General features: G+C 48.7%; 2 protein-coding genes across 5 annotated transcripts in view; one reads left to right on the forward strand and one right to left on the reverse strand.

Moving 5' to 3' along the window:
• Positions 1-248: 248 nt before the first annotated feature.
• On the forward strand, positions 249-15,423 carry tmem65 (transmembrane protein 65). Of its 2 annotated transcripts, none has more exons than XM_086193930.1 (7): positions 249-831; positions 4,742-4,786; positions 5,586-5,653; positions 5,726-5,780; positions 12,725-12,764; positions 13,081-13,186; positions 13,650-15,423. In XM_086193930.1, the coding sequence occupies exons 1-7, from the start codon at positions 591-593 to the stop codon at positions 13,770-13,772; spliced, it is 678 nt and encodes a 225-aa protein (XP_086050056.1). In that variant the 5' UTR covers positions 249-590; the 3' UTR covers positions 13,773-15,423. The 2 variants fall into 2 exon arrangements, with proteins under 2 accessions (XP_086050056.1, XP_086050055.1); XM_086193929.1 differs by having other exon boundaries at positions 263-831; positions 12,722-12,764.
• Positions 15,424-15,438: 15 nt separating this feature from the next.
• Positions 15,439-26,090, reverse strand: part of LOC147240190 (protein MTSS 1-like) — a 33,856-nt gene continuing 23,204 nt past the window's right edge. For 2 of the 3 annotated variants that reach the window (XM_086193925.1, XM_086193926.1), the window contains exons 8-15: positions 25,986-26,090; positions 25,750-25,857; positions 25,309-25,406; positions 24,713-24,932; positions 22,284-22,541; positions 21,626-21,787; positions 21,329-21,485; positions 15,439-20,932 (exon numbers count right to left, since the gene is read on the reverse strand). The exon at positions 25,986-26,090 is cut by the window's right edge and continues 53 nt beyond it. In XM_086193925.1, the coding sequence (XP_086050051.1) occupies positions 20,307-20,932; positions 21,329-21,485; positions 21,626-21,787; positions 22,284-22,541; positions 24,713-24,932; positions 25,309-25,406; positions 25,750-25,857; positions 25,986-26,090 (1,734 nt within the window). In that variant the 3' untranslated portion in view covers positions 15,439-20,306. The remainder of the gene's footprint in view (positions 20,933-21,328; positions 21,486-21,625; positions 21,788-22,283; positions 22,542-24,712; positions 24,933-25,308; positions 25,407-25,749; positions 25,858-25,985) is intronic. The other variant, XM_086193927.1, reaches the window with a different exon arrangement.

Raw genomic sequence — 26,090 nt, forward strand, 5'->3', positions numbered from 1 at the left:
AGAAATTACAGTGCATTCACAATCACGATTTAAGGAATTTGAAGGGAATCAAGATTGTTCATTATTGACATGAACCATGTCTTGGTGAACCCACCAAAAACATCCACTTTTCGTGTTTGGCTTTTAATGTATTCACTTTAATTATACATGCAAAAGAGACTGTGGCAGGCTCCAAAAAGTTGGAATTAAAAGGGTCAAAATCCTAAAAGGGGGAACATACATTTTTTACTATATTCATATTTCATGCACTCAAAGCTACACGGTTCATAAAAGAAACAGGAAGCTGGCAGTTTTATTTTGAAAGCTAGCAGCGGAAGTGCACCTTCATGTCGGCTGCCTTCTCAGCGCCTCCGATCTGCCTAAACTTTGTGAGCCAACTCCGGACCGCCGAGCCTGGGACCGTGACTCTGGTGACCGCCGCGAGGAGGCTATGGCGGCTCCGTTAATCTGACCTGGTTTCTTCCCTTTAACGGTCGGAACCGAACACGAGTCAACTTCAGCCAGGAGCCGCTTTCGAGGCGGGCGGCGGTGATTGAGTTCTGCGGCCAAAAAAGCGACATAAAGAAGAGAGTCCAAGTTCGTTTCCCACCATGTTGAGGCGTCCGGTGCTGCGGGTTCTCCAGGTCCGGCGGGCGGGACTCCGGGAACTGTTGCCGCGGTCGGGGCAGCTCACACCGAGCTGTCTGATGGGAACCCACGGGAGGAAGGAGCCACGGGAGTCGTTCAACTCCCCCAAGAGAGCTAAGGAGTTCATCTACCGGCTCCACCCGCAGGAGAGGACGTGCTTGCTGCAGGAGCTGCAGACCTTCGAGTCCATGGCCATCGCCCAGGGTGCGTTCCGAGGTCAAAGGTGACAGGGTAGGCCCCGCCCACTACAAGTGCGGGAGGGCCACGTCACAGAGACGGGTTACCGGTGTTTGATATCACCATGACAACCACTCAGTAAACATGCACACACATCAATCACACAGGGAACGCTGGAGGTATGGAAACCGGAGGAACCGGGATCTGGAGGAACCAGGCACGAGAACCGTAACAGTTCAGTTTTGTCCGCTGGGGTCTGAGGGAGTTTGTCAGAACGCTGTGGAAATTCAACGGAGAACGTAGGAAAAGTCATGAGTGAGAATGAGCGAGTGAATATGAGTGAGTGGGTGAATATGAGTGAGTGAGTGAATATGAGTGAGTGGGTGAGTAAATATGAGTGAGTGAGTGAATATGGGTGAGTGGGTGAGTAAATATGAGTGAGTGAGTGAATATGGGTGAGTGAATATGAGTGGGTGAGTGAATATGGGTGAGTGGGTGAGTAAATATGAGTGAGTGAGTGAATATGGGTGAGTGAATATGAGTGAGTGAGTGAATATGAGTGAGTGGGTGAGTAAATATGAGTGAGTGAGTGAATATGGGTGAGTGAATATGAGTGAGTGGGTGAGTGAATATGAGTGAGTGAGTGAATATGAGTGAGTGGGTGAGTGAGAATGAGTGAGTGAGAATGAGTGAGTGGGTGAGTGAGTGAATATGAGTGAGTGGGTGAATGTGGGTGAGTGAATGTGAGTGAGTGGGTGAGTGAGTGAATATGAGTGAGTGGGTGAGTGAATATGAGTGAGTGAGTGAATATGAGTGAGTGGGTGAGTGAGTGGGTGAGTGAGAATGAGTGAGTGGGTGAGTGAGAATGAGTGAGTGGGTGAGTGAGAGTGAGTGAGTGAATATGAGTGAGTGGGTGAATGTGGGTGAGTGAATATGGGTGAGTGAGTGAATATGAGTGAGTGGGTGAGTAAATATGAGTGAGTGAGTGAATATGGGTGAGTGAATATGAGTGAGTGGGTGAGTGAATATGAGTGAGTGAGTGAATATGAGTGAGTGGGTGAGTGAATATGAGTGAGTGAGAATGAGTGAGTGGGTGAGTGAGAGTGAGTGAGTGAATATGAGTGAGTGGGTGAATGTGGGTGAGTGAATGTGAGTGAGTGAATATGAGTGAGTGGGTGAGTGAGAATGAGTGAGTGGGTGAGTGAGAGTGAGTGAGTGAATATGAGTGAGTGGGTGAATGTGGGTGAGTGAATATGGGTGAGTGAGTGAATATGAGTGAGTGGGTGAGTAAATATGAGTGAGTGAGTGAATATGGGTGAGTGAATATGAGTGAGTGGGTGAGTGAATATGAGTGAGTGAGTGAATATGAGTGAGTGGGTGAGTGAATATGAGTGAGTGAGAATGAGTGAGTGGGTGAGTGAGAGTGAGTGAGTGAATATGAGTGAGTGGGTGAATGTGGGTGAGTGAATGTGAGTGAGTGAATATGAGTGAGTGGGTGAGTGAATATGAGTGAGTGAGTGAATATGAGTGAGTGGGTGAGTGAGTGGGTGAGTGAGAATGAGTGAGTGGGTGAGTGAGAATGAGTGAGTGGGTGAGTGAGAGTGAGTGAGTGAATATGAGTGAGTGGGTGAATGTGGGTGAGTGAATATGGGTGAGTGAGTGAATGTGAGTGAGTGAGTGAGTGAATATGAGTGGGTGAGTGAGTGAATATGAGTGAGTGGGTGAGTGAATATGAGTGAGTGGGTGAGTGAATATGAGTGGGTGAGTGAGTGAATATGAGTGAGTGAGTGAATATGAGTGGGTGAGTGAGAATGAGTGAGTGAATATGAGTGAGTGGGTGAGTGAGAATGAGTGAGTGGGTGAGTGAATATGAGTGAGTGAGAATGAGTGAATTAATGTGGGTGAGTGGGTATGAGTGAGTGAATGTGAGTGAATATGAGTGAGTGGGTGAGTGAGAGTGAGTGGGTGAGTGAGAATGAGTGAGTGGGTGAGTGAATATGAGTGAGTGAATGTGGGTGAGTGAATATGAGTGAGTGGGTGAGTGAATATGAGTGAGTGGGTGAATATGAGTGAGAGTGAGTGGGTGAGTGGGTGAGTGAGTGTAGGATCTGGTGTGGGGGAGGACAGGAGCTGGATCAGCTGATCTGAACCTCCCGGTCAGCAGGTGTTGAATGTTTAGGTGAACTCGATTTTATGTCATTTTCTCGTCATTTACGACAAAACCTGACACGTAGGGGGAGGCAGTGGGTTGGTCCCTCAGCGCGGCGGCGTGACAGGCGATGAGCCTCCAAGACACTGCAGCGTCCACTCATTCAGACGAGTGAGGCGCCCAACGCCTCGTTACGGTTTACAAAGTTATTACAAAGCAGGAAAAGTCACTGAGACATATCTGATATCGGCATGTAGAAGATGTTAGAGAGCTGGTGAAGAGTGAGCTTCTGTTTGATTAGTAATGTCTGTCATTCCTGAGTCCTTCCCAGCATTGAGCCGTGTTCCACACAAGCTTGGGGACAGGACTGAGCATTGAGCTCCACATGCCTCCAGTGGGAAAGCAGAGAACCAGTGGGCTAACTGAGATGGTTGGGAGGCATTTTGCTACTATGGCAATGTGGAACCCTGACTGGGCGCAGTGATTTGACGCAGCACCTCCAAAGCTCCACTGGAACTTGGGTCAACAGAACCAAAGGTTTGTTGAGGACTAGAAGAGCGACTGCTGCTACTGATGATGATGAGGAGGAGGAGGATTCCTGCTGGACACACCAGCATCCTGGACCTGAGCTAGCTGATGCTAACACTTCCCACCCACTACCAGCCATTGGGCTAAGCTAACTAGCTTGGACCTGAGCTAGCTGCTGCTAACACTTCCACCCACTACCAGCCATTGGGCTAAGCTAACTAGCCTGGACCTGAGCTAGCTGATGCCAACACTTCCCACTCACTACCAGCCAGTGGGCTAAGCTAACTAGCCTGGACCTGAGCTAGCTGATGCCCACACCTCCCATCCACTACCAGCCAGTGGGCTAAGCTAACTAGCCTGGACCTGAGCTAGCTGATGCCAACACTTCCCATCCACTACCAGCCAGTGGGCTAAGCTAACTAGCCTGGACCTGAGCTAGCTGATGCCAACACTTCCCATCCACTACCAGCCAGTGGGCTAAGCTAACTAGCCTGGACCTGAGCTAGCTGATGCCAACACTTCTCATCCACTACCAGCCAGTGGGCTAAGCTAACTAGCCTGGACCTGAGCTAGCTGATGCCAACAGAACTATGACACCTGGTCCAGCTGACAGTCGCTCCTCCGGGCCTCCCTCCATCTTCACCTGGTGAACGTGGAACAATGAGCCAACCTGATGCCTCGCTGGGTTTCTTCTTCTTCTTCTGCGCTGGCTGGTGCAGCCACTGTAACGCTGACTACATCGCCACCTTCTGGTGGACCGACACATACCTAACCTGGTTTATTTCAGCCTGAGTGCTGGAAAATGGCTTTGATTAGATTTTCCTCTCTGGCAGCATCTCAGACATGGACCTGGTATGTGTTGGGCAGGTCATGGGAAGACAGATTGTTCCAGTGACCCAGTTCTTCTGAATCAGCTGCCCCCCCACCCACATACACACACACTTCTGCACTTCTACAGGTCTGCACCTGTGCTGTGGCGAGCACATTCTCTGGCTCCAGGGTTTCTTGGCACTATCTCTGGCTGAGTGTAACCCTCCGCCCAGGCCACTGTCAGTGTCTCACTGGTTTAAGAAGGTGGCAGCTGGTTGAGCAGCACGGCTGCTGCCTTCACCCGGTCTGGTGTTGCTCCTGAAACCATTAACGCATCACTCCAACACTCACACCTGGAGCCTGTCACCTGTTCCACCATGAGAAAACTGCTGTACCTCCGTTGTTTCTGAGCAACCAATGTCTGACTTGTTCTATTTGTGTTTACCTCAGAGACCTTGGAGCCCTCCCCCCCAACAGCAGCCCAGATCAGATACGGTGAGACACACACAGACACACACACACACAGACACACACACACACAGTTTACACTGATCATGTAGAAAGGGCGCTGATGTTACTCATCGCTTAGCTGACCAGATCCGAGCACAGATGGGTACTGGAATGGTGGCGCTGATCCAGACTTTTGGTGGATCATGAATTCACTGATTAATATTCATGTTCAAATATCACAATTTTTACTTTTTTATGCTCTTGTTAGTATGACGAAGAGTTGTTGGGTTCCCCAAAATGTTAAAACCAGAATGAGCTGGTCCAGAATGATGATCCCCCCCGGGCAGGAGATCCTCTGGACACTTTTGTGGATGATGTCCACATGACGTGTGACAGCACACACTCCACATACACCCCAGATACCTGAGCGGCGAGGGTTGGTTCTCAGGGTTCTGGGTTCCCAGGCTCCCAGGTTCCTGAGTGTGGCAGCTCCTCTGGAGGGTGAACAGGGTCCAGAGCTGTGGGTGTGTCAGGTTGGGTCCCAGCAGGTTGGTAGGGTGGTCCAACAGTCAGAGCCGTCATTCTGATCTCTGATCTGTGAGTGACGTCAGTCTCTCAGCCTGTTCCCACGTTCTGCGTTCTGCCACTACGTTCCGTGCTCTGCTGAGCTGCTACAACTGAATGTCCCTGCTGGGCCGGGAAGGTTTCTATTATCATGGCGCTGTAATTCTGTCTCATCCAACATCAGTGAGATCGATGAAAACCGCTAAAATAATCCACTTTAAATGTCAGATTTTCCGTCTCGGATGCTCCAGCGTGACTTCACTCATTTGTGTCTTTGCAGTTTTGTTCCACAACGCTGTTCCCTTCGTCGGCTTCGGCTTCCTTGACAATGCCATCATGATTGCAGCTGTGAGTGCTTTGACTGCATAGATCATCGAGTTCTGAATGATTCTGGATGACCCTCCTCTCCTCCTCCTCCAGGGAACACAGATTGAACTTTCTATCGGAGTCACTCTGGGCATCTCCACCATGGCTGGTAAGAGTCCACCAACACACAGGTCCAGAACTTCTACAGGTGGAACCTGGGTTCTCACCTGGTCTCTGTTGTCCAAGCTTGTGCTTGTAAATGACTGAGGACTCAAATTGTGGACTCAGTCAAATATCAGTGACATTTTCTAAGGTCAGCTGAGAGACGAGTCCACCATCATGTCTGGCTCTTCCTCTGACAGAAGGATAAATGGGACTCGGATTCAGAAAACTTTATTCATCCCTGTGGGGGGGCAATCAAGGGAGCAATGAGTGGTATGGTTGGTTACACAACAACAAACATGAGGTAAGGAAGTGCAAGGAAGTCTCCACCTCCCAGGGTTAGCAGCTGTTGCTTTGTAAAGTGCATGATAGGAGAAGTAGAGCAGTAGAGGTAGTAGTGAGGAAGAAGTAGTAGAGCAGTAGAGGTAGTAGTGCAGAAGAAGTAGTTGTGCAGAAGAAGTAGTTGTGCAGAAGAAGTAGTAGTGCAGAAGAAGTAGTAGAGCAGTAGAGGTAGTAGTGCAGAAGAAGTAGTAGAGCAGTAGAGGTAGTAGTGCAGAAGAAGTAGTTGTGCAGAAGAAGTAGTAGTGCAGAAGAAGTAGTAGAGCAGTAGAGGTAGTAGTGCAGAAGAAGTAGTAGTGCAGAAGAAGTAGTTGTGCAGAAGAAGTAGTAGTGCAGAAGAAGTAGTAGAGCAGTAGAGGTAGTAGTGCAGAAGAAGTAGTAGAGCAGTAGAGGTAGTAGTGCAGAAGAAGTAGTTGTGCAGAAGAAGTAGTAGTGCAGAAGAAGTAGTAGAGCAGTAGAGGTAGTAGTGCAGAAGAAGTAGTAGTGCAGAAGAAGTAGTAGAGCAGTAGAGGTAGTAGTGCAGAAGAAGTAATTGTGCAGAAGAAGAAGTAGTGCAGAAGAAGTAGTAGAGCAGTAGAGGTAGTAGTGCAGAAGAAGTAGTAGTGTAGAAGAAGTAGTAGTGCAGTAGAGGTAGTAGTGCAGAAGAAGTAGTCGTGCAGAAGAAGTAGTAGAGCAGAAGAAGTAGTAGTGCAGTAGAGGGAGTAGTGCAGAAGAAGTAGTAGTGCAGAAGAAGTAGAAGAGAAGAAGAAGTAGTAGTGCAGTAGAGGTAGTAGTGCAGAAGAAGTAGTAGTGCAGAAGAAGTAGTAGAGCAGTAGAGGTAGTAGTGCAGAAGAAGTAGTAGTGCAGAAGAAGTAGTAGAGCAGTAGAGGTAGTAGTGCAGAAGAAGTAGTAGTGCAGAAGAAGTAGTAGTGCAGTAGAGGTAGTAGTGCTGAAGAAGCAGTAGTGCAGTAGAAGTAGTAGAGCAGAAGAAGTAGTAGTGCAGTAGAGGTAGTAGTGCAGAAGAAGCAGTGGTACAGTAGAGGTAGTAGTGCTGAAGAAGTAGTAGAGCAGAAGAAGTAGTAGAGCAGTAGAGGTAGTAGTGCAGAAGAAGTAGTAGTGCAGTAGAAGTAGTAGTGCAGAAGAAGTAGTAGTGCAGTAGAAGTAGTAGAGCAGAAGAAGTAGTAGTGCAGTAGAGGTAGTAGTGCAGAAGAAGCAGTGGTACAGTAGAGGTAGTAGTGCTGAAGAAGTAGTAGAGCAGAAGAAGTAGTAGAGCAGTAGAGGTAGTAGTGCAGAAGAAGTAGTAGTGCAGTAGAGGTAGTAGTGCTGAAGAAGCAGTAGTGCAGTAGAAGTAGTAGAGCAGAAGAAGTAGCAGTGCAGTAGAGGTAGTAGTGCAGAAGAAGCAGTGGTACAGTAGAGGTAGTAGTGCTGAAGAAGTAGTAGAGCAGAAGAAGTAGTAGAGCAGTAGAGGTAGTAGTGCAGAAGAAGTAGTAGTGCAGTAGAAGTAGTAGAGCAGAAGAAGTAGTAGTGCAGTAGAGGTAGTAGTGCAGAAGAAGCAGTGGTACAGTAGAGGTAGTAGTGCAGAAGAAGCAGTGGTACAGTAGAGGTAGTAGTGCTGAAGAAGTAGTAGAGCAGAAGAAGTAGTAGAGCAGTAGAGGTAGTAGTGCAGTAGAGGTAGTAGTGCTGAAGAAGTAGTAGAGCAGTAGAGGTAGTAGTGCAGAAGAAGTAGTAGAGCAGTAGAGGTAGTAGTGCAGAAGAAGTAGTAGTGCAGTAGAGGTAGTAGTGCTGAAGAAGTAGTAGAGCAGTAGAGGTAGTAGTGCAGAAGAAGTAGTAGTGCAGAAGAAGTAGTAGAGCAGAAGAAGTAGTAGTGCAGTAGAGGTAGTAGTGCAGTAGAGGTAGTAGTGCAGAAGAAGAAGTAGTGCAGTAGAGGTAGTAGTGCAGAAGAAGTAGTAGTGCAGTAGAGGTAGTAGTGCTGAAGAAGTAGTAGAGCAGAAGAAGTAGTCGTGCAGTAGAGGTAGTAGTGCAGAAGAAGTAGTCGTGCAGAAGAAGTAGTAGAGCAGAAGAAGTAGTAGTGCAGTAGAGGGAGTAGTGCAGAAGAAGTAGTAGTGCAGAAGAAGTAGAAGAGCAGAAGAAGTAGTAGTGCAGTAGAGGTAGTAGTGCTGAAGAAGTAGTAGTGCAGAAGAAGTAGTAGAGCAGTAGAGGTAGTAGTGCAGAAGAAGTAGTAGTGCAGAAGAAGTAGTAGAGCAGTAGAGGTAGTAGTGCAGAAGAAGTAGTAGTGCAGAAGAAGTAGTAGTGCTTTAGAGGTAGTAGTGCTGAAGAAGCAGTAGTGCAGTAGAAGTAGTAGAGCAGAAGAAGTAGTAGTGCAGTAGAGGTAGTAGTGCAGAAGAAGTAGTAGTGCAGTAGAGGTAGTAGTGCAGAAGAAGCAGTGGTACAGTAGAGGTAGTAGTGCTGAAGATGTAGTAGAGCAGAAGAAGTAGTAGAGCAGTAGAGGTAGTAGTGCAGAAGAAGTAGTAGTGCAGTTGAGGTAGTAGTGCAGAAGAAGCAGTGGTACATTTGAGGTAGTAGTGCTGAAGAAGTAGTAGAGCAGAAGAAGTAGTAGAGCAGAAGAAGTAGTAGTGCAGTAGAGGTAGTAGTGCAGAAGAAGTAGTAGTGCAGAAGAAGTAGTAGAGCAGAAGAAGTAGTAGAGCAGAAGAAGTAGTAGTGCAGTAGAGGTAGTAGTGCAGAAGAAGCAGTGGTATATTTGAGGTAGTAGTGCTGAAGAAGTAGTAGAGCAGAAGAAGTAGTAGAGCAGAAGAAGTAGTAGTGCAGTAGAGGTAGTAGTGCAGAAGAAGTAGTAGTGCAGAAGAAGTAGTAGAGCAGAAGAAGTAGTAGTGCAGTAGAGGTAGTAGTGCTGAAGAAGTAGTAGTGCTGAAGAAGTAGTAGTGCTGTAGAGGAAGTAGTGCCGTAGAGGTAGTAGTGCAGAAGAAGCAGTGGTACAGTAGAGGTAGTAGTGCTGAAGAAGTAGTAGAGCAGATGAAGTAGTAGTGCAGTAGAGGTAGTAGTGCAGAAGAAGTAGAAGAGCAGAAGAAGTAGAAGAGCAGTAGAGGTAGTAGTGCTGAAGAGGTAGTAGTGCTGAAGAAGTAGTAGTGCTGAAGAAGTAGTAGTGCAGTAGAGGTAGTAGTGCAGAAGAAGTAGAAGAGCAGAAGAAGTAGAAGAGCAGTAGAGGTAGTAGTGCAGTAGAGGTAGTAGTGCAGAAGAGGTAGTAGTGCTGAAGAAGTAGTAGTGCTGAAGAAGTAGTAGTGCAGTAGAGGTAGTAGTGCAGAAGAAGTAGTAGTGCACAAAAGGTAAGTAGTATAATTACATTAATGATTGAATGAGAGGTACTTTGCAAATATTGTGGTCTGTACAGGATGAATCGTAGCATGAATAGAGTATAAATACAGTTGCAGCACATACAGGAAGTACAGGCGTACACTCGGTGTAGGACAAGTGGCCATTGGCGGTCTTGTGGGTGGTACCAGGGGTCAGAGTGCAGGGAGGTCAGAGTTCAGGAGGAGGACAGCCTGGGGGACAAAGGTGGATCTCCTCCTCTGGGTCCTGCAGGCTGGACACTGGAGCCTGGGACTGGATGGCAGCCTCTGGAATGCCGGGAAGAGAGCGTGGGAGGGGTCTGGAGCCTGTCTGCCAGGATGTGTGGCTGCAGGGTGTTAAAAGCAGAGGAGAAGTATGGAAACAGAAGCCTGGCCGAGGTGTTGGGAAGCTCCAAGTGTTTGTGGACAGGTTGATGATGAAGGCTCGGGCGTCGCTGACGCCTCCGCTTGCCTGGTATGAAAATTGAAGGGGGTGGAGCTGTGAGCCTGTCCAAGAGAGGATGTGTTTCCAGAGCTTGGGGACAGCGCCAGTGTCCATGGAGGTCTGGAAGAGGCTTTGGAAGATGCACCCAAGCTGGTCGGTGCAGTGTTTGAGGGCCCGGCCAGTGGTGTTGTCGGCGCTCATCTTGGTCCTCTGGAGGGCCCTCACAACATCCTTGGTGCAGAATGTGAGGGGGGATGCGCCGGGCTTGAGGTGGGACCTGGTGTTGGCAAGCTGGGTGGAGTTGTCGGTCTCAAACCTGGTGTAGAAGGAGTTGAGGTGGTTGGGGAGGGATGGGTGGCTGCTGCCACTGAAGTGGACTGAGTCGCTGGTGACAGAGTTAACAGCTGTCATTCCGTTCAGACGCTGCGGTTCCCCTGAGGGAATTTCTCCCCCACTGTGTTTTTGTACTTCAGCTTGGCGATCTTGATGGCTCTTTTGACCTCCTTGCTTATCTCCTTCTCCTCCATCTCAGACCCAGTGAGGAAGATGTGTTTCCTCCAGCTTGTTCAGGGTGGTTCTGATGTGGTTGGTTGCTGTGGTGGGCTTCGCTCTGAGGTGGATGGATGAATAAAAGGAAGCGAAGGTTGAAGGAAGTAGGTACCAACGAGCTCACATGGGCTCCACAGGCTTCCAGGAGCTAAAAGGCTGACGTGGAAACAAAAATGCACCAAGCCAGAATAACAGAGGGAAGGCAGATGTAAACAAACAGTGGAGGGGAACGAATGTGAAAGTTGAAGTAAGTCCCCATGGGCTCACATGAACTCTGCAAAATGCTACTTGGAGCTAGCGAGCCTGAAACAGAACAACAGAGCTGAAATAAAGAGAAAAAGCCAACGTACACAAACAAGATGGCGGCTCTCATGTTGGAACCGGCCGTGACGTTAGCAGCTGTGAATGGGAGTGAACAAAATCAGATTGAAAGCAGAAAGGCAGTAAGTTCCAGCGAGCTCACCTGAACCCCATGGGTTTCCAGGAGGTTAGTGAGCTCCCTACGGTTGTCCGCATGAGCAGCAACCCAGAACCAGAAGGAAACACCCCTTCTTCCATATATGGCCACTTCCTGTTGGACTACAAACACACCTACTCCCTGACACGACCACTTCCTGTTGGACTCCAAACACACCTCCTCCCTGACACGACCACTTCCTGTTGGACTCCAAACACACCTCCTCCCTGACACGACCACTTCCTGTTGGACTCCAAACACACCTCCTCCCTGACACGACCACTTCCTGTTGGACTCCAAACACACCTCCTCCCTGACACGACCACTTCCTGTTGGACTCCAAACACACCTCCTCCCTGACACGACCACTTCCTGTTGGACTCCAAACACACCTCCTCCCTGACACGACCACTTCCTGTTGGACTCCAAACACACCTCCTCCCTGACACGACCACTTCCTGTTGGACTCCAAACACACCTCCTCCCTGACACGACCACTTCCTGTTGGACTCCAAACACACCTCCTCCCTGACACGACCACTTCCTGTTGGACTGATGAAACCATGAACATAAAACAATACCATCGATATGCCAGTTCCGTAGTACCTGGATTTTGTGATCGTTTGTGTGTCATGTGGTGAATAAGTGACACTTCAACATCTTTTATCATGCTGTCAAAGTGTACAGTCACTGGTTCCTGGCTTCTCTCCCTCCTTCCACCACTAGATAATTCTGTTCCCATGGTTACTTGGTTCTAATTTCTCTGCAGAGTGCCAATGGGAGGCTTAAGCAGGTTCTGCTCTCCCTCCAGGTACCATGTCTGGTTCATCAACTAATTCCCTGATCATTGAGGCTGGAGAAGCTCTTCTAGCTTGTGTTGCTGACTCAGCTTTATCATGCTCCACGTGACCATCAGACTCCGTCAGGATGAGATCGTCTCACTGAGTTCCCGATGCAGGAAGCAGCCCCTGAGGTCTGCTGAGGGGGCGGAGCTACGCCGCTCCTTACAGATCATCAACAGTGTATTTTCTGCTTCACTGTGGAAAAAGTCCGTTTGTTCTTTGTAGCTACCAGCTGTGGTGATGAAGTGTGATTGTTTTGAAGCTGACAGTGAAATGATGGAGAAAGAACGGAGCGCCACCTCTGGGTGGTTTCCTGAGGTTCACTGTGATATGTAAAATTCCCTCCAACTGGCTCTTTGATTTCACTGCTTTGATCTTGAGTTGGCTGCTTGTCATTCTCACGACTACACAAAGGTGGGAGCGCAGCAGAGTCTCGGGTGCTCCTCAGGCGTGCGGCCGGTCGGAGGAAAGACGGAGCTCAGCCAGTCACGTGCAGTCACATCGTCGATCCGCTAGCATGTGACCTTTCTGCCTGTTCAGTCTGGTTTTCTGCTGCGTCCCGTTTGACGTCTGGAACGTACTGGAAAACACTGAAGACGTCAAGTCGAGAGCATAATGGAGGGCAATGATGGCGTTTCCATAGTAACTGCTCTGTAGTCTGTTTTTCAAACTCAACGCCACCTTAACAGTGTTGGAGGGATTTTTGTAGGATGTTAGTATGACGTCAGAGCAACGTCACACATTCTGTATATTCTTATCTAATTCCTGCCGTGCCTGAGTCGTTGTACCAAAATGTCATTTGTGACGAAAATCCAAATGACAAGTACAGAATCAGTGTCCGGCGTCTGAAAGTGCCCAGCAGCGGCCAGGTCCAGTCCTCCAAACTGCTGAGTCACCCTGGGGTCCAACCACACCTCCGATGAAGTCGTCTAAATTTCCAGGCGAGTATTTTGAGTGCGTTTAAGTTCCCTCAGATGGGCTCAGATTGTGTTTGCTTGTGTGTGTTTGCAGCAGCAGCTCTGGGGAACCTGGTGTCGGATCTGGCGGGTCTCGGGTAAGCAGTTCTCAGAGGGTTCTGATTTATTTGTGTGGTCTTTGAAGAGTACAAGAGTTTAATAGAGCAAAGACTGTGAGATGTACTTCAGTGCTCAGGCTTCTAAAAGATCTTTTTCTTTTAACCAGAATCTCACGTTTCTTTGTTTCTGGGTTCTTTGTCCTTTTACACTCATGAGAGAGACGAGATGCCCATATAAGGACAGACGCTGATGTGTGTGGTCACGTGATGAGACATTTTAAAGTACCGACGTGCTACTAATATACTACTTTTCTGTTTAGAATCATAAATGTTCTGATTAGACCAGTGTGTCCAGTCTCGCAGGTTATGTGGAGGCTCTGGCATCCAAACTAGGGATGCAGGTCCCGGATTTGACACCCAAACAAGCGGACATGTGGCAGACCCGGGTCAGCGCACACCTGGTGAGACTGGATCATTGATGAATTAAGGTCTGATGGAAACCAGAACAAGAAATTGTGATTTCTGGATGTGCCACATTCCTGAGCTTTAGCTCGCACCAGATTAGCTTCCGAGTAGCTGAGCAAAGTAAAGGGAATAATAAGATGGGAAACCCTCATGTTCTTTTCCACATCAAGTCAGACATTTGAACTCCCATGATGCACCTGCTGACTGACACATTTGACAAACCTGAGAAACGAGTAGAAGTTAGAGCAGCTCATTTGAGATGATGTCATCACCAAGGTTATACACAACCCTTGTTATAATAGTGAAGGCAGAGATGGAGCGATGCTAACACTTCCCACCTCTACCGTTCATTGTGCTAAGCTAACTAGCCTGGGTCTCAGCTCGAGACATCAGACTTCATTAAAGTGCTATGAACAGCAGACGCAGTTGTTGGCTAACATAATGACCCCCCACCCCCAGGGTAAGGCCATCGGCGTGGTCATTGGCTGTATCCTGGGCATGTTCCCACTATTATTCCTGAGTGAAGATGAGAAGGAGAAAGAGGAAGATGCTCAGCGCCAAGCCAGCTCCACGTCACCATGACAGGCCTCCAGCTCCACCTGGACGCCGCTGACCTGGAGCTCTGTGGAGGACCGTCACTGCGGGCTTCCTCTCACTTCCTGTGTCTGCTTATTTTTGAGGCAACCAATATCAAAAAGTTGCTGATTTACATTTTAATGAGGGTTGAAATATTAAGTCCTTTTTGTGGAGTAATGACATCACCAGTTTCCCCACCACTCTGACCCCCTGACCTCGTCTTCATTAGTGTTTCCAAGGACACTTTATTGAACACTCGCGGAAACTAATCAACTCTTGTGTGGACCGAAGCTAACGATGTGAGACCAGGTCTCAGGTCTGACCAGGTCTCCTGAGACGTCCCAGACCGCCTCCAAGGGAACTTAATGGGAGAGCTCTGGTTCGTCTCCATGCTGCTCCTGTTCAGAAGACTGACGCTACCAACTGGTGAACTGTCCAGAAACGTCTGTTCTCTAACTCCCCTGGTCATCTGGTGTCATCCAGGTCTCCTTGATCCAGCTGGAGGACCAGTAGTCCACTAATACCTGGACTGGAGACCAGAACTAACCAGAACTCTTCTGGTTCTGAGCTTGTTTACAGCACTGAACCAGAGGTTTTCTGGTTTAGCTTCAAGCTAAATGCACGTGGCTGGCTCTTTCTACACTCTGTATTCACTAAGAAGTAAGGGGGGGGGGCAGTGAGCAGAATACTATAATATTAGTGAGTAGTTGGGAGCAAAAAGACTTTGGGTGAAGTATCGGCTGCTCACTGTTTACAAACAGAGTGACATTGCTTTGAATGTTGGCGCTGCTGCTACCAGTAGCATGGACAGAATCTCTGAAGATTCTACTACTACTGCTCCTGCTACTACTACTACTACTACTAATAATAATAATACTGGCAAACATAGACAAAGAAGGTTTTAACTACCGATCCCAAAATGCAATGCTTCTTGTCTGATCATTGGAACAACAGCAACAAAATCACTGTTTTTTTCAGCAGTTATTGATTCTTACTTATTAAGCACACCTGTTAAAGTGTGTACTTTTACTGCTGAACTGCAGTCTTCAGAGGCTTTTTACTTTTAAAGTGCTTAACTAGGAGGAGGGAGGGGGTGTCCTCATGCCTTGACCTTGTCTGCACTCTGGTGGACAGCAGTAATTGATTTGCGTCAATAAAGTCAGTGACTCTTGATTGCCGTCTCGTCTGTGGGTTTGAGTTCATACCAGACAGTAAATAGACCTGTAACCCACAACCGAGTTGCTACCGCACTCGAGCGGTGGTGACTCGCACCCACCGGGTGCCTGTTGGGTCTCGACGTGTGGAATTGGAGGAGTCGTTTGTTCGGTTCCTCCAACATTGAACTCCTGAAGTTACAACCCGTTTGTGCCCATGAGGTTTTCTATCGTAATTCTACTTCTGTTTACAACGATGCATTTATTGATATGCATTGTTCCATGCAAGGTCTGACAGAAGAAACTTGTCAAGAATGATGTTGAAGTACTTTAAGGAGGTTTTGTATTTTTATTTTCTATTCTACTTGGTAGAAAAACCAAATGTGAGTCCTGAAAACTTGAGTTGTCGGTGATTTTTAGTGTTTAAAAGACGAAAAGCAAAGAGACACTTTGTGTTTCCAACTGTGCTTTGAAATAAAATGAACGCTTCAAATAAACTCGGATTAAAAAGACAATGGTGACTTGTTCCTCTGGCATCAGACGCACATTATATGCCACAAATTTATTCTTTAGCCAAAACAACTCATGTACATAGAAAACTGGAGCCCGAATCAGGAAGTGGACAGTAAACAAAGAAGGGTTAGAGCAAAGAAACGTGGGCCACGATTCTCTTCACAAAGACAGTTTCTGATGTTCCTTAAACTCTTTAAAGATTTCATGGATGACGTGATTCCTCACCAACGGGTCATGATTTCCAAAAAAAAAAAAAAAATCCTCAGATTGGCAGATTTATTGGCACATTGGAGTAGAACTGGTGAAATGTCACCATTGTCATACGCTGCATTTGAGGTCAGTAGGAAATACAAATGTCCGTGATGGCTGAGGAACCGTCACACAGATATGGTGTGTGTGTGTGTGTGTGTGGGGGGGGGGGGGGTTAATTAGTTTGTTAAAATATGTGTGTGCTGCCAGCTGCAGCTGTGGCTGTGAGTCATGGACACATTAAGGTATCAATTGTCTTATGACCTCAACAAAAAGCAAATTTCACTGTTTTCCCTCAAATATGAGTAAAACTAAAAAAACGACTCATCAAATATGATATTTGGAAAGTTGATCCAAATTCCAGATAGCAGCAGGCTAACGGGAAGTAGCCACTTCAGGACCACTGTGTGTTGGCGAGGACTTACAGGTTGATGGGAAGTCAATCATGAATATGTTGATCAACTGTGGAGAAATTTCCCATTAAAACCACTTCAGAGTCGGATCCTGATTCTGGTTCACTGGGTGACCATGAAAACATCGACTTCCTGGATAAAACGATGTCGGGCCAGTATGAAGCAACACCAGGAGAAGATGGCCAGACCAAGAAAGAACGTGGACGCAGAACATCACACCCTTCAGAAACACATTTGTGAGACTTAAACAGAAAAAATAGAAAAGCATTGTCAACATATGCTGTCAGATAATTGGCTTGTTGTCATGGCAACACGCCTGAGAGAAAAGTGAGTCTGGAACCAAGTTCAGTGACTCCAGCATCTATCAGTTGTGTAACTGAGCAGCAACCAAATGCTGAAGACTTTCTTTGGTTCTCAGTGTGCAGCAATCATTCCGCGCAGGCTCGAACATTCGGCTTCATACGCTTGTCATCGCTTCAGCCACAACGACACCTGCGCTCACAAACCAAAACCACATCATCGTCATAGCGGCCTGGAGCCGCTGCCATGGCGGACATGACGGCGGTTGGAGAAACTAGGAAGAACACGATTAAATAGTTTAGATCAACTAAGAAAAGAACATGCATATTAAACTTATAAGTTCAGTGTTTAGAAACACCACAAATAAAGTGGATGACAACATTTAAATGAATCCGCATAATTTAATTTTTAGCATCAATGAGGGACTTTCAGCATGTGAAGCTAATGCTAGCACAAGCTAGATTTTCATCTAGTTGGGCTATTGGACATTTAATAACCACAAGCTCTCAGCGTTTGATATATATGTTATACATGAGCATCATGACTAGCCAGGGCTAGCGTCTGGGCTAGCATCCTGGTTAGTGTCTGGACAAGTGGGCTAGTGTCTGGGCTAGCGTCTGGGCTAGCATCCTGGTTAGTGTCTGGACAAGTGGGCTAGTGTCTGGGCTAGCATGTGGACTAGCATCCTGGTTAGTGTCTGGACAAGTGGGCTAGTGTCTGGGCTAGCATGTGGACTAGCATCCTGGTTAGTGTCTGGACTAGTGGGCTAGTGTCTGGGCTAGCATATGGACAAGCATCCTGGTTAGTGTCTGGACTAGTGGGCTAGTGTCTGGGCAAGCATATGGACTAGCATCCTGGTTAGTGTCTGGACTAGTGGGCTAGTGTCTGGGCTAGCATATGGACTGGAATCCTGGTCAGTGTCTGGACTAGTGGGCTAGTGTCTGGGCTAGCATATGGACTAGCATCCTGGTTAGTGTCTGGACTAGTGGGCTAGTGTCTGGGCTAGCATCTACAGTTAATCAGGGTTTCAGGCGGATCTGTTAGCAAACTCTGGCACCATCATGGAGGTCAAGGTGATTTAGAATAAGCTACACTGTTGTGATCTAGACTATAAAAGAAGTGGAGGTAACCTCCAGGTACAAAAATGAAGCTAAAACTTAAGTACTTTGATCTTGCATTCTTGCTAATGACCAGCAGGAGGCGACTACAAGTCTGCAAGATTACCCAACATCTCCCCTGGAGGACATTTCCCACACAGGTGCAGGTTAGGGTCTCCTCAGTTTCCCTCTGAAATCAGGAGTCATTTAAGTAGATCACCCAATGAGGTCATGTGATCACTGGCGTTGTTTTGGCTGTGAATGGAGGAACGATAGAAGTTGGTGGGGAGGTGGTGATCTAAACTAGGAATTACCAGATTTGTTTGTTGAGAACAGCAAGGTGGAGCAGTGGTCATCACTGTGGCCCCCCAGCAAGAAGGTTGGGTAGAAAATGGATGGATGGCACATTTGAAGATTTCTTTCATCAATCACCAACAATATATTTACAAATGTAATTACAATTTTAAATGTGGATTTTTTTCACCATCATCCCTCCATCCATCCATCCATTCATCCCTCCATTCATCATCCATCCATCCTCCATCCATCCATCCATCCATCCATCATCCATTCATCATCCATCCATCCATCCATTCATCATCCATTCATCATCCATCCATCCATCCATCCATCCATCCATCCATTCATCATCCATCCATCCTCCATCCATTCATCATCCATCCATCATCCATCCATTCATCATCCAACCATCCATTCATCCATCCATCATCCATCCATCCATTCATCCCTCAATTCATCCATCCATCATCCATCCATTCATCATCCATCCATCCTCCATCCATCCATTCATCCCTCCATTCATCACCCATCCATCCATCCATCCATCAGCCATTCATCATCCATCCATCCATCCATCCATCCATCCATCCATCCATCCATTCATCATCCATCCATCCTCCATCCATTCATCATCCATCCATCATCCATCCATTCATCATCCATCCATCCATTCATCCCTCCATTCATCCATCCATCATCCATCCATTCATCATCCATCCATCCCTCCATCCATTCATCATCCATCCATCCATCCATCCATCCCTCCATTCATCATCCATCCATCCATCCATCCATCCATCATCCATTCATCATCCATCCATCCATCCATCCATCCATCCATTCATCATCCATCCATCCTCCATCCATCCATTCATCCTCCATCCATCCATCCATCCATCCATCCATTCATCATCTCATCATCGCATGAAAATGTTAGCTTGTAGTACAGTAGGTGTCAGGGGGCGGAGTTATAAACTGCCATCAGGTCACTCTTCCTTGGTCTCCTGCAAGACAAGAATCAGGGCAACAAAACTGACTAATATGATGGTGTGAAAGGTCAAATTGGTGCATGTGCGTATTCACGACTGAGGCCTGAAGGGTTTCTTTAGAGCTGAAACTGGACACTAAGATCAAGTATTCAAGGTATAGCAGGCCTGTGCACTACCACTCAGTACTGCATCCTAGCAGCTGTTACTACCATGGGCTCACATCCAGGGCTATGCTAACACACACGATGGCTGGAGAAGACGAAGGCCAAAACACTCAGACTTAAACATCTGCAATAGAAGCTCAGTTTTCAAACAAGCATCTGAAACTCTGGATCAAACATATGAACATCGGTCTACGGCCTCCAGGTCACTTTGCAGACCAATCAAGACTCAATCGCACTTCCGTTGGTCATCAGCTGACGACATTTCACATGAGGAAGACCCAACACTACAGTGTCAATGAAACAGAGCACGCAGGCTTTTGGCACTTCTAGCGGGACTGGGAGACGACAGGTCTTTAGGTCAAAGACCAAGAGAAGGTAGAAACACACCAGGCTACACCAGGGTCACATGACTTCAAGGTCACCACCACTAAGCTTCAGGCTCTAGAACTGAACCTCCACCATCCACCGGTCTGGTGTTTACTGGTGGATCTGATGTAGAACTGAACCTCCACCATCCACCGGTCTGGTGTTTACTGGTGGATCTGATGTAGAACTGAACCTCCACCATCCACCAGTCTGGTGTTTACTGGTGGATCTGATGTAGAACTGAACCTCCAACATCCACCGGTCTGGTGTTTACTGGTGGATCTGATGTAGAACTGAACCTCCACCATCCGCCAGTCTGGTGTTTACTGGTGGATCTGATGTAGAACTGAACCTCCACCATCCACCAGTCTGGTGTTTACTGGTGGATCTGACGTAGACCTGAACCTCCACCATCCACCAGTCTGGTGTTTACTGGTGGATCTGATGTAGAACTGAACCTCCACCATCCACCAGTCTGGTGTTTACTGGTGGATCTGACGTAGAACTGAACCTCCACCATCCACCGGTCTGGTGTTTACTGGTGGATCTGATGTAGAACTGAACCTGCTGATACCTCAAGCTGCTGGGAACCACACACCTGCTCTCAGGTCCCTGACCTGGAGACGAGGGAACTGGACATTGAGAACTTATTTACTGGTTTGAAACATCCCTGCGATGCTCTGTTGGGGCAGAGGGTTTAAAATTCCAGTGGAAGCTGAACTCCGTCCAGCATGAGCATCAGAATCTCTCCAGAACTGTTGATTGAGTTTTTTTCCCTTCAATGTTAAACTGTCATTGTTGATCTCACAACATAACAAAGAAATAACCCTTTGACGTGTTGGGAGTTTTTTGAGATCAGTCCTCATGGAAGCGGATGCTTCCTTCGCAGATTTCCAGCTTTTGATTTGCAGCTGTGAATTGCCGGTGTCCCATTTAGAGCTCAACTACTGAATTTACAGGGAAGCCGTTTGGCTCGAGTCACCAACCCTCGTGTCTCAGCGAATACTTGGTGCCGATCGGTCATTGGTGGTGGTCTTCTTGAGCTTGATGCCTCGCCGGATAGCCAGAAGATAGTCTTCCACATCTCCGTACTCCGTCTCCTCCAGGAGCTCTGGGAGCGGCTGGCGCTCCAAATCTGACATGCGACTGCCTGGCTGTGGTGGAGGGGTGGGAGGATCTGTCCCCCACCCTCGCTGCTGCACTTCCCACAGACCCATCGTTGGTGACAAGGCCCCCCCACTACCTGATGACAGAGGGGTAGTTGGAGGGCTCACCGGGGTTCGTGGAGTGCTGGGGAAACTGGGATGATCAGGCACTGTGGGGGTCTTGACTGGGATCATGGGGGGCTTGATTGGGATGGGGCCCAAACTAAGGCCACCAGATGGACGTCGCAGGTTGGGTTTAGAGGACGGTGTCCGCCTGATGGTGGCGACTCCTGGAGTTATGACTGCAGAGGGGTTGGAGGGCAAGCCAGTGGTGGAGGCTGGACGTTTGGACTGGAACATGCGGCGGTAGGACTGACTGATGTCGCTGTTGCGTGGGATAGTGGAGGACTTATTGAAGTCTGGCGGCGGCTGCTGTTCACCGTCCTGATCCAGACCTGACGAGTAGAAGTCAGAATCTGTGGAGGAGCAGAACGCAAGCTCAGCTGCAGTGACCAGGGACCGTCAGCATCTCAGCACCAAACCTCTACACGCTCAGATGGGATCAACCCTAAAATACACGCCATCTTGTTTGTTTGTGGTTGACAAGGATTCAAGGATCTTTATTGTCGTACCACTCACATTTCCATGTGGGTGGTACGACAGTTGAACTCAGGTCCCGGGATAGCAAGAGATAGCATAATAAGAGAGTAGAGAACAGAAAGGTATTTACAGAAGTATATATATATATATATATATATATATATATATATATATATATATATATATATATATATATATTCTTCTGTAAATACCTTTCTATGTTGTCAGTAAACAACCTCACAAAAATGGCTGCAGAGACGTGTGCGCGTCACCTTGTGAGGGGATGGTGTCCTCGGAGCAGCAGGGTGTGTTGGTCTGGCTGCTGTAGCCGCTGGAGCCCTGCAGGGAGTCTCTGCTGGAGCCCTGGATGTCCAGTTGAAGGCCTTGAGCCAGAGCTTTGGCCAACTCCTCATGGGTATCCCTGTCCTCCTGTGAAGGTCAGCAGGTGCGTGTGCACACACACACGCACGCACGCACACACACACACACAGGGAGGTCATGTGATCATGGCGTTGGTTGGCAAGGTTACACCTAAACACCAATTTGGCCTAACACCAACACCATCTCACCTTGGTGGATGGGTGGTTTCCTCTAACCCCGTGTTGGTCCTCCCCTGCTGTGGTGACATCAGTGGCCTGGGGGCTCATGGGATCTGTAGTCTCTCTCCTGTCCTTGTTCCTCTTCAGCATGTTGGCCACCGGCTGGTCATACGGTCCTGGTCTGGCCCAGTCCTGCAGAGGTTGACAGGGCCCAGTGTCACGCAGCGCCACAGTAAAAACTTTGTGCTTTGGAGTTCAGGGCAGTTTGAGCTCCTGAGATGTTTGATGAGAACTTTCATGAATGTAAACATTTTGTAAGTTGAAATATAAAAATGACTACAAAATGGATTCCAAGTAAGCCCAGAAATAAGGGGCTCGCTGCACTGAAACCTCCTGATCTGAGGCTTTAATACACTGAAAGCAAAACTGTGCAGAGTCAACAAAGACAAATCCTGTCGCCTTGTCTTGAATGAGCAGCTGGACCCGGAGCTGGCCAAGTGGTCTGGTGCTCTGGTGGTTCCGTCTCTCCAGGGAACTGGTCTGTTTCCTGGACTGTCAACTCTTGCTGTGACATTATGAAGTTGGGTGACAGGTGAGGATGAAGAACACAGTGATTTGCTAAAATGACTCTCGTGTTTCTATATAACCGGACAAAAAAATGGTAGCAAATGAGAAAGAGAAAATCAACCTTCCAGGATGGGACTCTGGATGACGGGATCATCGTGGAGCAGAGTGGCGGGAAGTCTCCTGATAGGCCAGAGCCTGAACGAGACCACGCCCACATTGGAGACACAGATGAACAGGAGGGCGAGGAGGTGGGTGAGGTGGTGGTGGAGGAGAAGGAGGTGAAGAATGGAGGATGGAGGTGATGGATGTCCTGAGCCTGCAGTGCCACGCCGTGCTGACAGGGGGCAGTGTGGTGGTGCTGATTGAAACCAATTAAACACTAATGAGGCAGAAAAAGAAGATTTCTGACTGGTGAGGGGGACACAACATAATGTGGAGGAGTAGAAGGTGCAACATGTGGCAAGAGGACCTCCAGCTGCACGTGATCAGAGCGATGGATGACAGGGGGCGGGGCTAGTAGCAAGAAGTCAGTAAAAAACACTACCCTACCAACCCCGAAGAAAATCGTGGGCAATTTGCTAAAAAAAAAAAAAGAAGTTTTAGGGAATTTTTTTAAACTAACCAGATTTATGAGTTATAAATGTTTTACATTAACAGAATGATTATTAATAGTAATTAAAATCATATTCAATGATATGAACAGGTCGAATTTAAGAGCCTGTGTGTTTGCTCAGCCACTGACAGGGAACGGGCGTTCTCATCAGACCTGTCTGAAGCTCTGAATCTCCTGTTGCACCTTCAGTGATCAGGAAGTGTGTGTGTGTGTGTGTGTGTGTGTGTGTGTGAGTGTGTGTGTGTATGTGTGTGTGTGTATGTGAGTGTGAGTGTGTGTGTGTATGTGTGTGTGTGTATGCGTGTGTGTGTGTATGTGAGTGTGTGTATGCGTGTGTGTGTATGTGAGTGTGTGTGTGTGTATGCGTGTGTGTGTATGCGTGTGTGTGTATGCGTGTGTACACGTGTGTGTGTGTGTATGCGTGTGTGTATGCGTGTGTACGCGTGTGTGTGTGTGTATGCGTGTGTGTGTATGCGTGTGTGTACGCGTGTGTGTGTATGCGTGTGTATGTGTGTGCGCGTGTGTATGTGTGTGTGCGTGTGTGTACGTGTGTGTACGTGTGTGTGCGTGCACGCACGTGTGTGTGTGCGCGTACGCGTGTGCGTACACGTGTGTGCGCGTGCGTGCGTGTGTACGCGTGTGTGTGTGTATGCGTGTGTGTATGCGTGTGTGTACGCGTGTGTGTGTATGCGTGTGTATGTGTGTGCGCGTGTGTATGTGTGTGTGCGTGTGTGTACGCGTGTGTGCACGTGTGTGTACGTGTGTGTGCGTGTACGCACATGTGTGCGCGTACGCGTGTGTGTACACGTGTGTGTGCGTGTGTGTGTGTATGCGTGCTTGTGTGCGTACGCGTGTGTGTGCGCGCGTGCGTTCTTTTGTGTGCGCCTTTGAGTGTGCGCGTGTGTGTGTGCCTGTGTGTGTGTACGCACGTGTGTGTGTACGCTTGTGTGTGTGCGCGTGCGTGTGTGTGTGCGTGCATGTGTACGCGTGTGTGTATGCGTGTGTATGTGTGTGCGCGTGTGTGTGTACGCGTGTGTGTGCGCGCGTGTGTATGTGTGTACGCGTGTGTGTATGCGTGTGTGTGCACGTGTGTGTACGTGTGTGTGTGTGCATGTGTGTGTGTACGCACGTGTGCGTGTGTGTGTGTGCGCGTACGCGTGTGTGTACACGTGTGTGCGCGTGTGTGCATGTGTACGCGTGTGTGTGCGTGTGTGTGTATGCGTGCGTGTGTGCGTATGCGTGTGTGTGCGTTCGTGTGTGTGCGCCTCTGTGTGCGCGTGTGTGTGTGCCTGTGTGTGTACGCGCGTGTGTGTGTACGCGTGTGTGCACGCGTGCATTTGTGTGTGCGCGCGTGTGCGTGCGCGCGTGTGTGCCTGTGTGTGTGCGCGCGTGTGTGCCTGTGTGTGTGCGCGCGTGTGTGTGCGTGCATGTGTACGCGTGTGTGTATGCGTGTGTATGTGTGTGCGTGTGTGTGTACGCGTGTGTGTGCGCGCGTGTGTATGTGTGTGCGCGTGTGTGTATGCGTGTGTGTGCACGTGTGTGTACGTGTGTGTGTGTGCATGTGTGTGTGTATGCACGTGTGCGTGTGTGTGCGCGTACGCGTGTGTGTACACGTGTGTGCGCGTGTGTGCATGTGTACGCGTGTGTGTGCGTGCGTGTATGCGTGCGTGTGTGCGTACGTGTGTGTGTGCGCGCGTGCGTTCGTGTGTGTGCGCCTCTGTGTGCGCGTGTGTGTGTGCCTGTGTGTGTACGCGCGTGTGTGTGTACGCGTGTGTGCACGCGTGCATTTGTGTGTGTGCGCGCGTGTGCGTGCGCGCGTGTGTGCCTGTGTGTGTGCGCACGTGTGCGTGCGCGCGTGTGTGCCTGTGTGTGTGCGCACGTGTGTGTGCGCGCGTGCGTGTGTGTGGATCCATGTTGACGTCTCAGGGTGTTCTGACCTGTGAGGTCTCTGGGGGCATTGGCGAAGGTGATTTGGACTGAAAAGCATCCTGGGAGATGAAGCCAGAGTCGTGGGAGGAGACTGAAGAGAGGCGGGCCGGCATCTGCTGGGGGAGCGCCGATGAAGAGGAGGAGGTACGGTAACGGAAGTGGGAGGTTGGGGAGTGGGAGTGGGAGCTGCTGGAGCGAGAGTCGCTGCTGTTGACGCTGTTCAGGCTGCTGGAGGAGCAGAGGGACCAGAGGGAGGCGCTGTCACAGACTCTGACACTCATCATGGCCTCGTACTTCCCTGTAACTCTCAAGCAACAGCCTCACTGTTCAAAACAGGCACCAGGTTTCCACCCTGCTAGGCCACAATGAGCTCACCAGACCAGCACCCACAAACTGGTTCCCCCTGAAGCGGAACTGCTCCAGTACAGTGATGCTGAGGTGGAGACGCAGCTGCAGTTCCTCCTCCTCTTAAACAAAGCTGATCAGAAATCAGTCATTCTGGCATTTGAGTCAACACAGGCTGCAGTTCCACCTCAGCACCTCAAGGAGGCAGCAGAGGATCAACAAGGCCATCGATGGTAGTCTACTGCATCATGGAACCAACCTGCACATGCTGGACTTCCTTGATACTGTGGTGCTTGGTGAAGAGGGCGGGGTTTGGTAGGACCAGGGGCACTCTGAGCCCTTCAGGTCCACAATCACCTGGACAGACAGAGACGTGCACTCAACATTTGTGCAGTAACTCAAGGAGAAGCAAGCAGTGAGCAGGTTTCTCAGAACGTGTCCTTGATCTGCTTCAGTTTGGGTCCCTCAGTTTACTGGCCTCATCCTGGACCTGCTGATGGTCCCTCACTGTTCCAGTTTAAAGACCTGATCACATTTACAACCATCACCTGTCATCATGAACCCCAGCACCTGGCTGACAGGATCCAGGACCTGGATGCTATCTGTACATGACATTTCCAGGACTTTTCCAACATTTTCAAGCTTCATTTTTCTTTCCAAACATTTCCAGGCCTGGAAATCCTTAAATGATTTGACGCACCTGCTCACTGGAGGCCGGGAGCTTGTGTGGGTCCATGGTTAGGCTCTTCAGGTCATCGGTTAGGGTCTGCAGGTGAGTGATCTCACCCAGCATGGACATCTCCTCCTCCTGACACACACACACACACACACACACACACACACACACACACACACACACACACACACACACCCTTCTGATTATGGACCAGAGGAGACTGTCATGCCATCAACTCAACATTGGGATGTGACACCGACCACGACGGGGCGGAGCATGGCGACGAAGCAGCAGAAGCGACTCCTCTCCTCCACCAGCACCTTCCTCACCGCCTGCTTCTCTGTCTCCTCCAGCAGCAGGTACTT

The sequence above is a fragment of the Aulostomus chinensis genome, chromosome 22, assembly GCF_037954235.1.
Source record: "Aulostomus chinensis isolate RoL2024-O1b breed Wild chromosome 22, RoL_Achi_v1.0, whole genome shotgun sequence".
Classification (NCBI taxonomy): domain Eukaryota; kingdom Metazoa; phylum Chordata; class Actinopteri; order Syngnathiformes; family Aulostomidae; genus Aulostomus; species Aulostomus chinensis.

Excerpts from the sequence above, each read along its gene's own strand:
- tmem65 (XM_086193929.1), top strand. The coding sequence starts at position 591 with ATGTTGAGGCGTCCGGTGCTGCGGGTTCTCCAGGTCCGGCGGGCGGGA. Across the intron at positions 5,654-5,725 it reads ATGCCATCATGATTGCAGCT|GGAACACAGATTGAACTTTC; the intron begins GTGAGTGCTTTG and ends CTCCTCCTCCAG. Across the intron at positions 13,187-13,649 it reads CCCGGGTCAGCGCACACCTG|GGTAAGGCCATCGGCGTGGT; the intron begins GTGAGACTGGAT and ends CCCCACCCCCAG.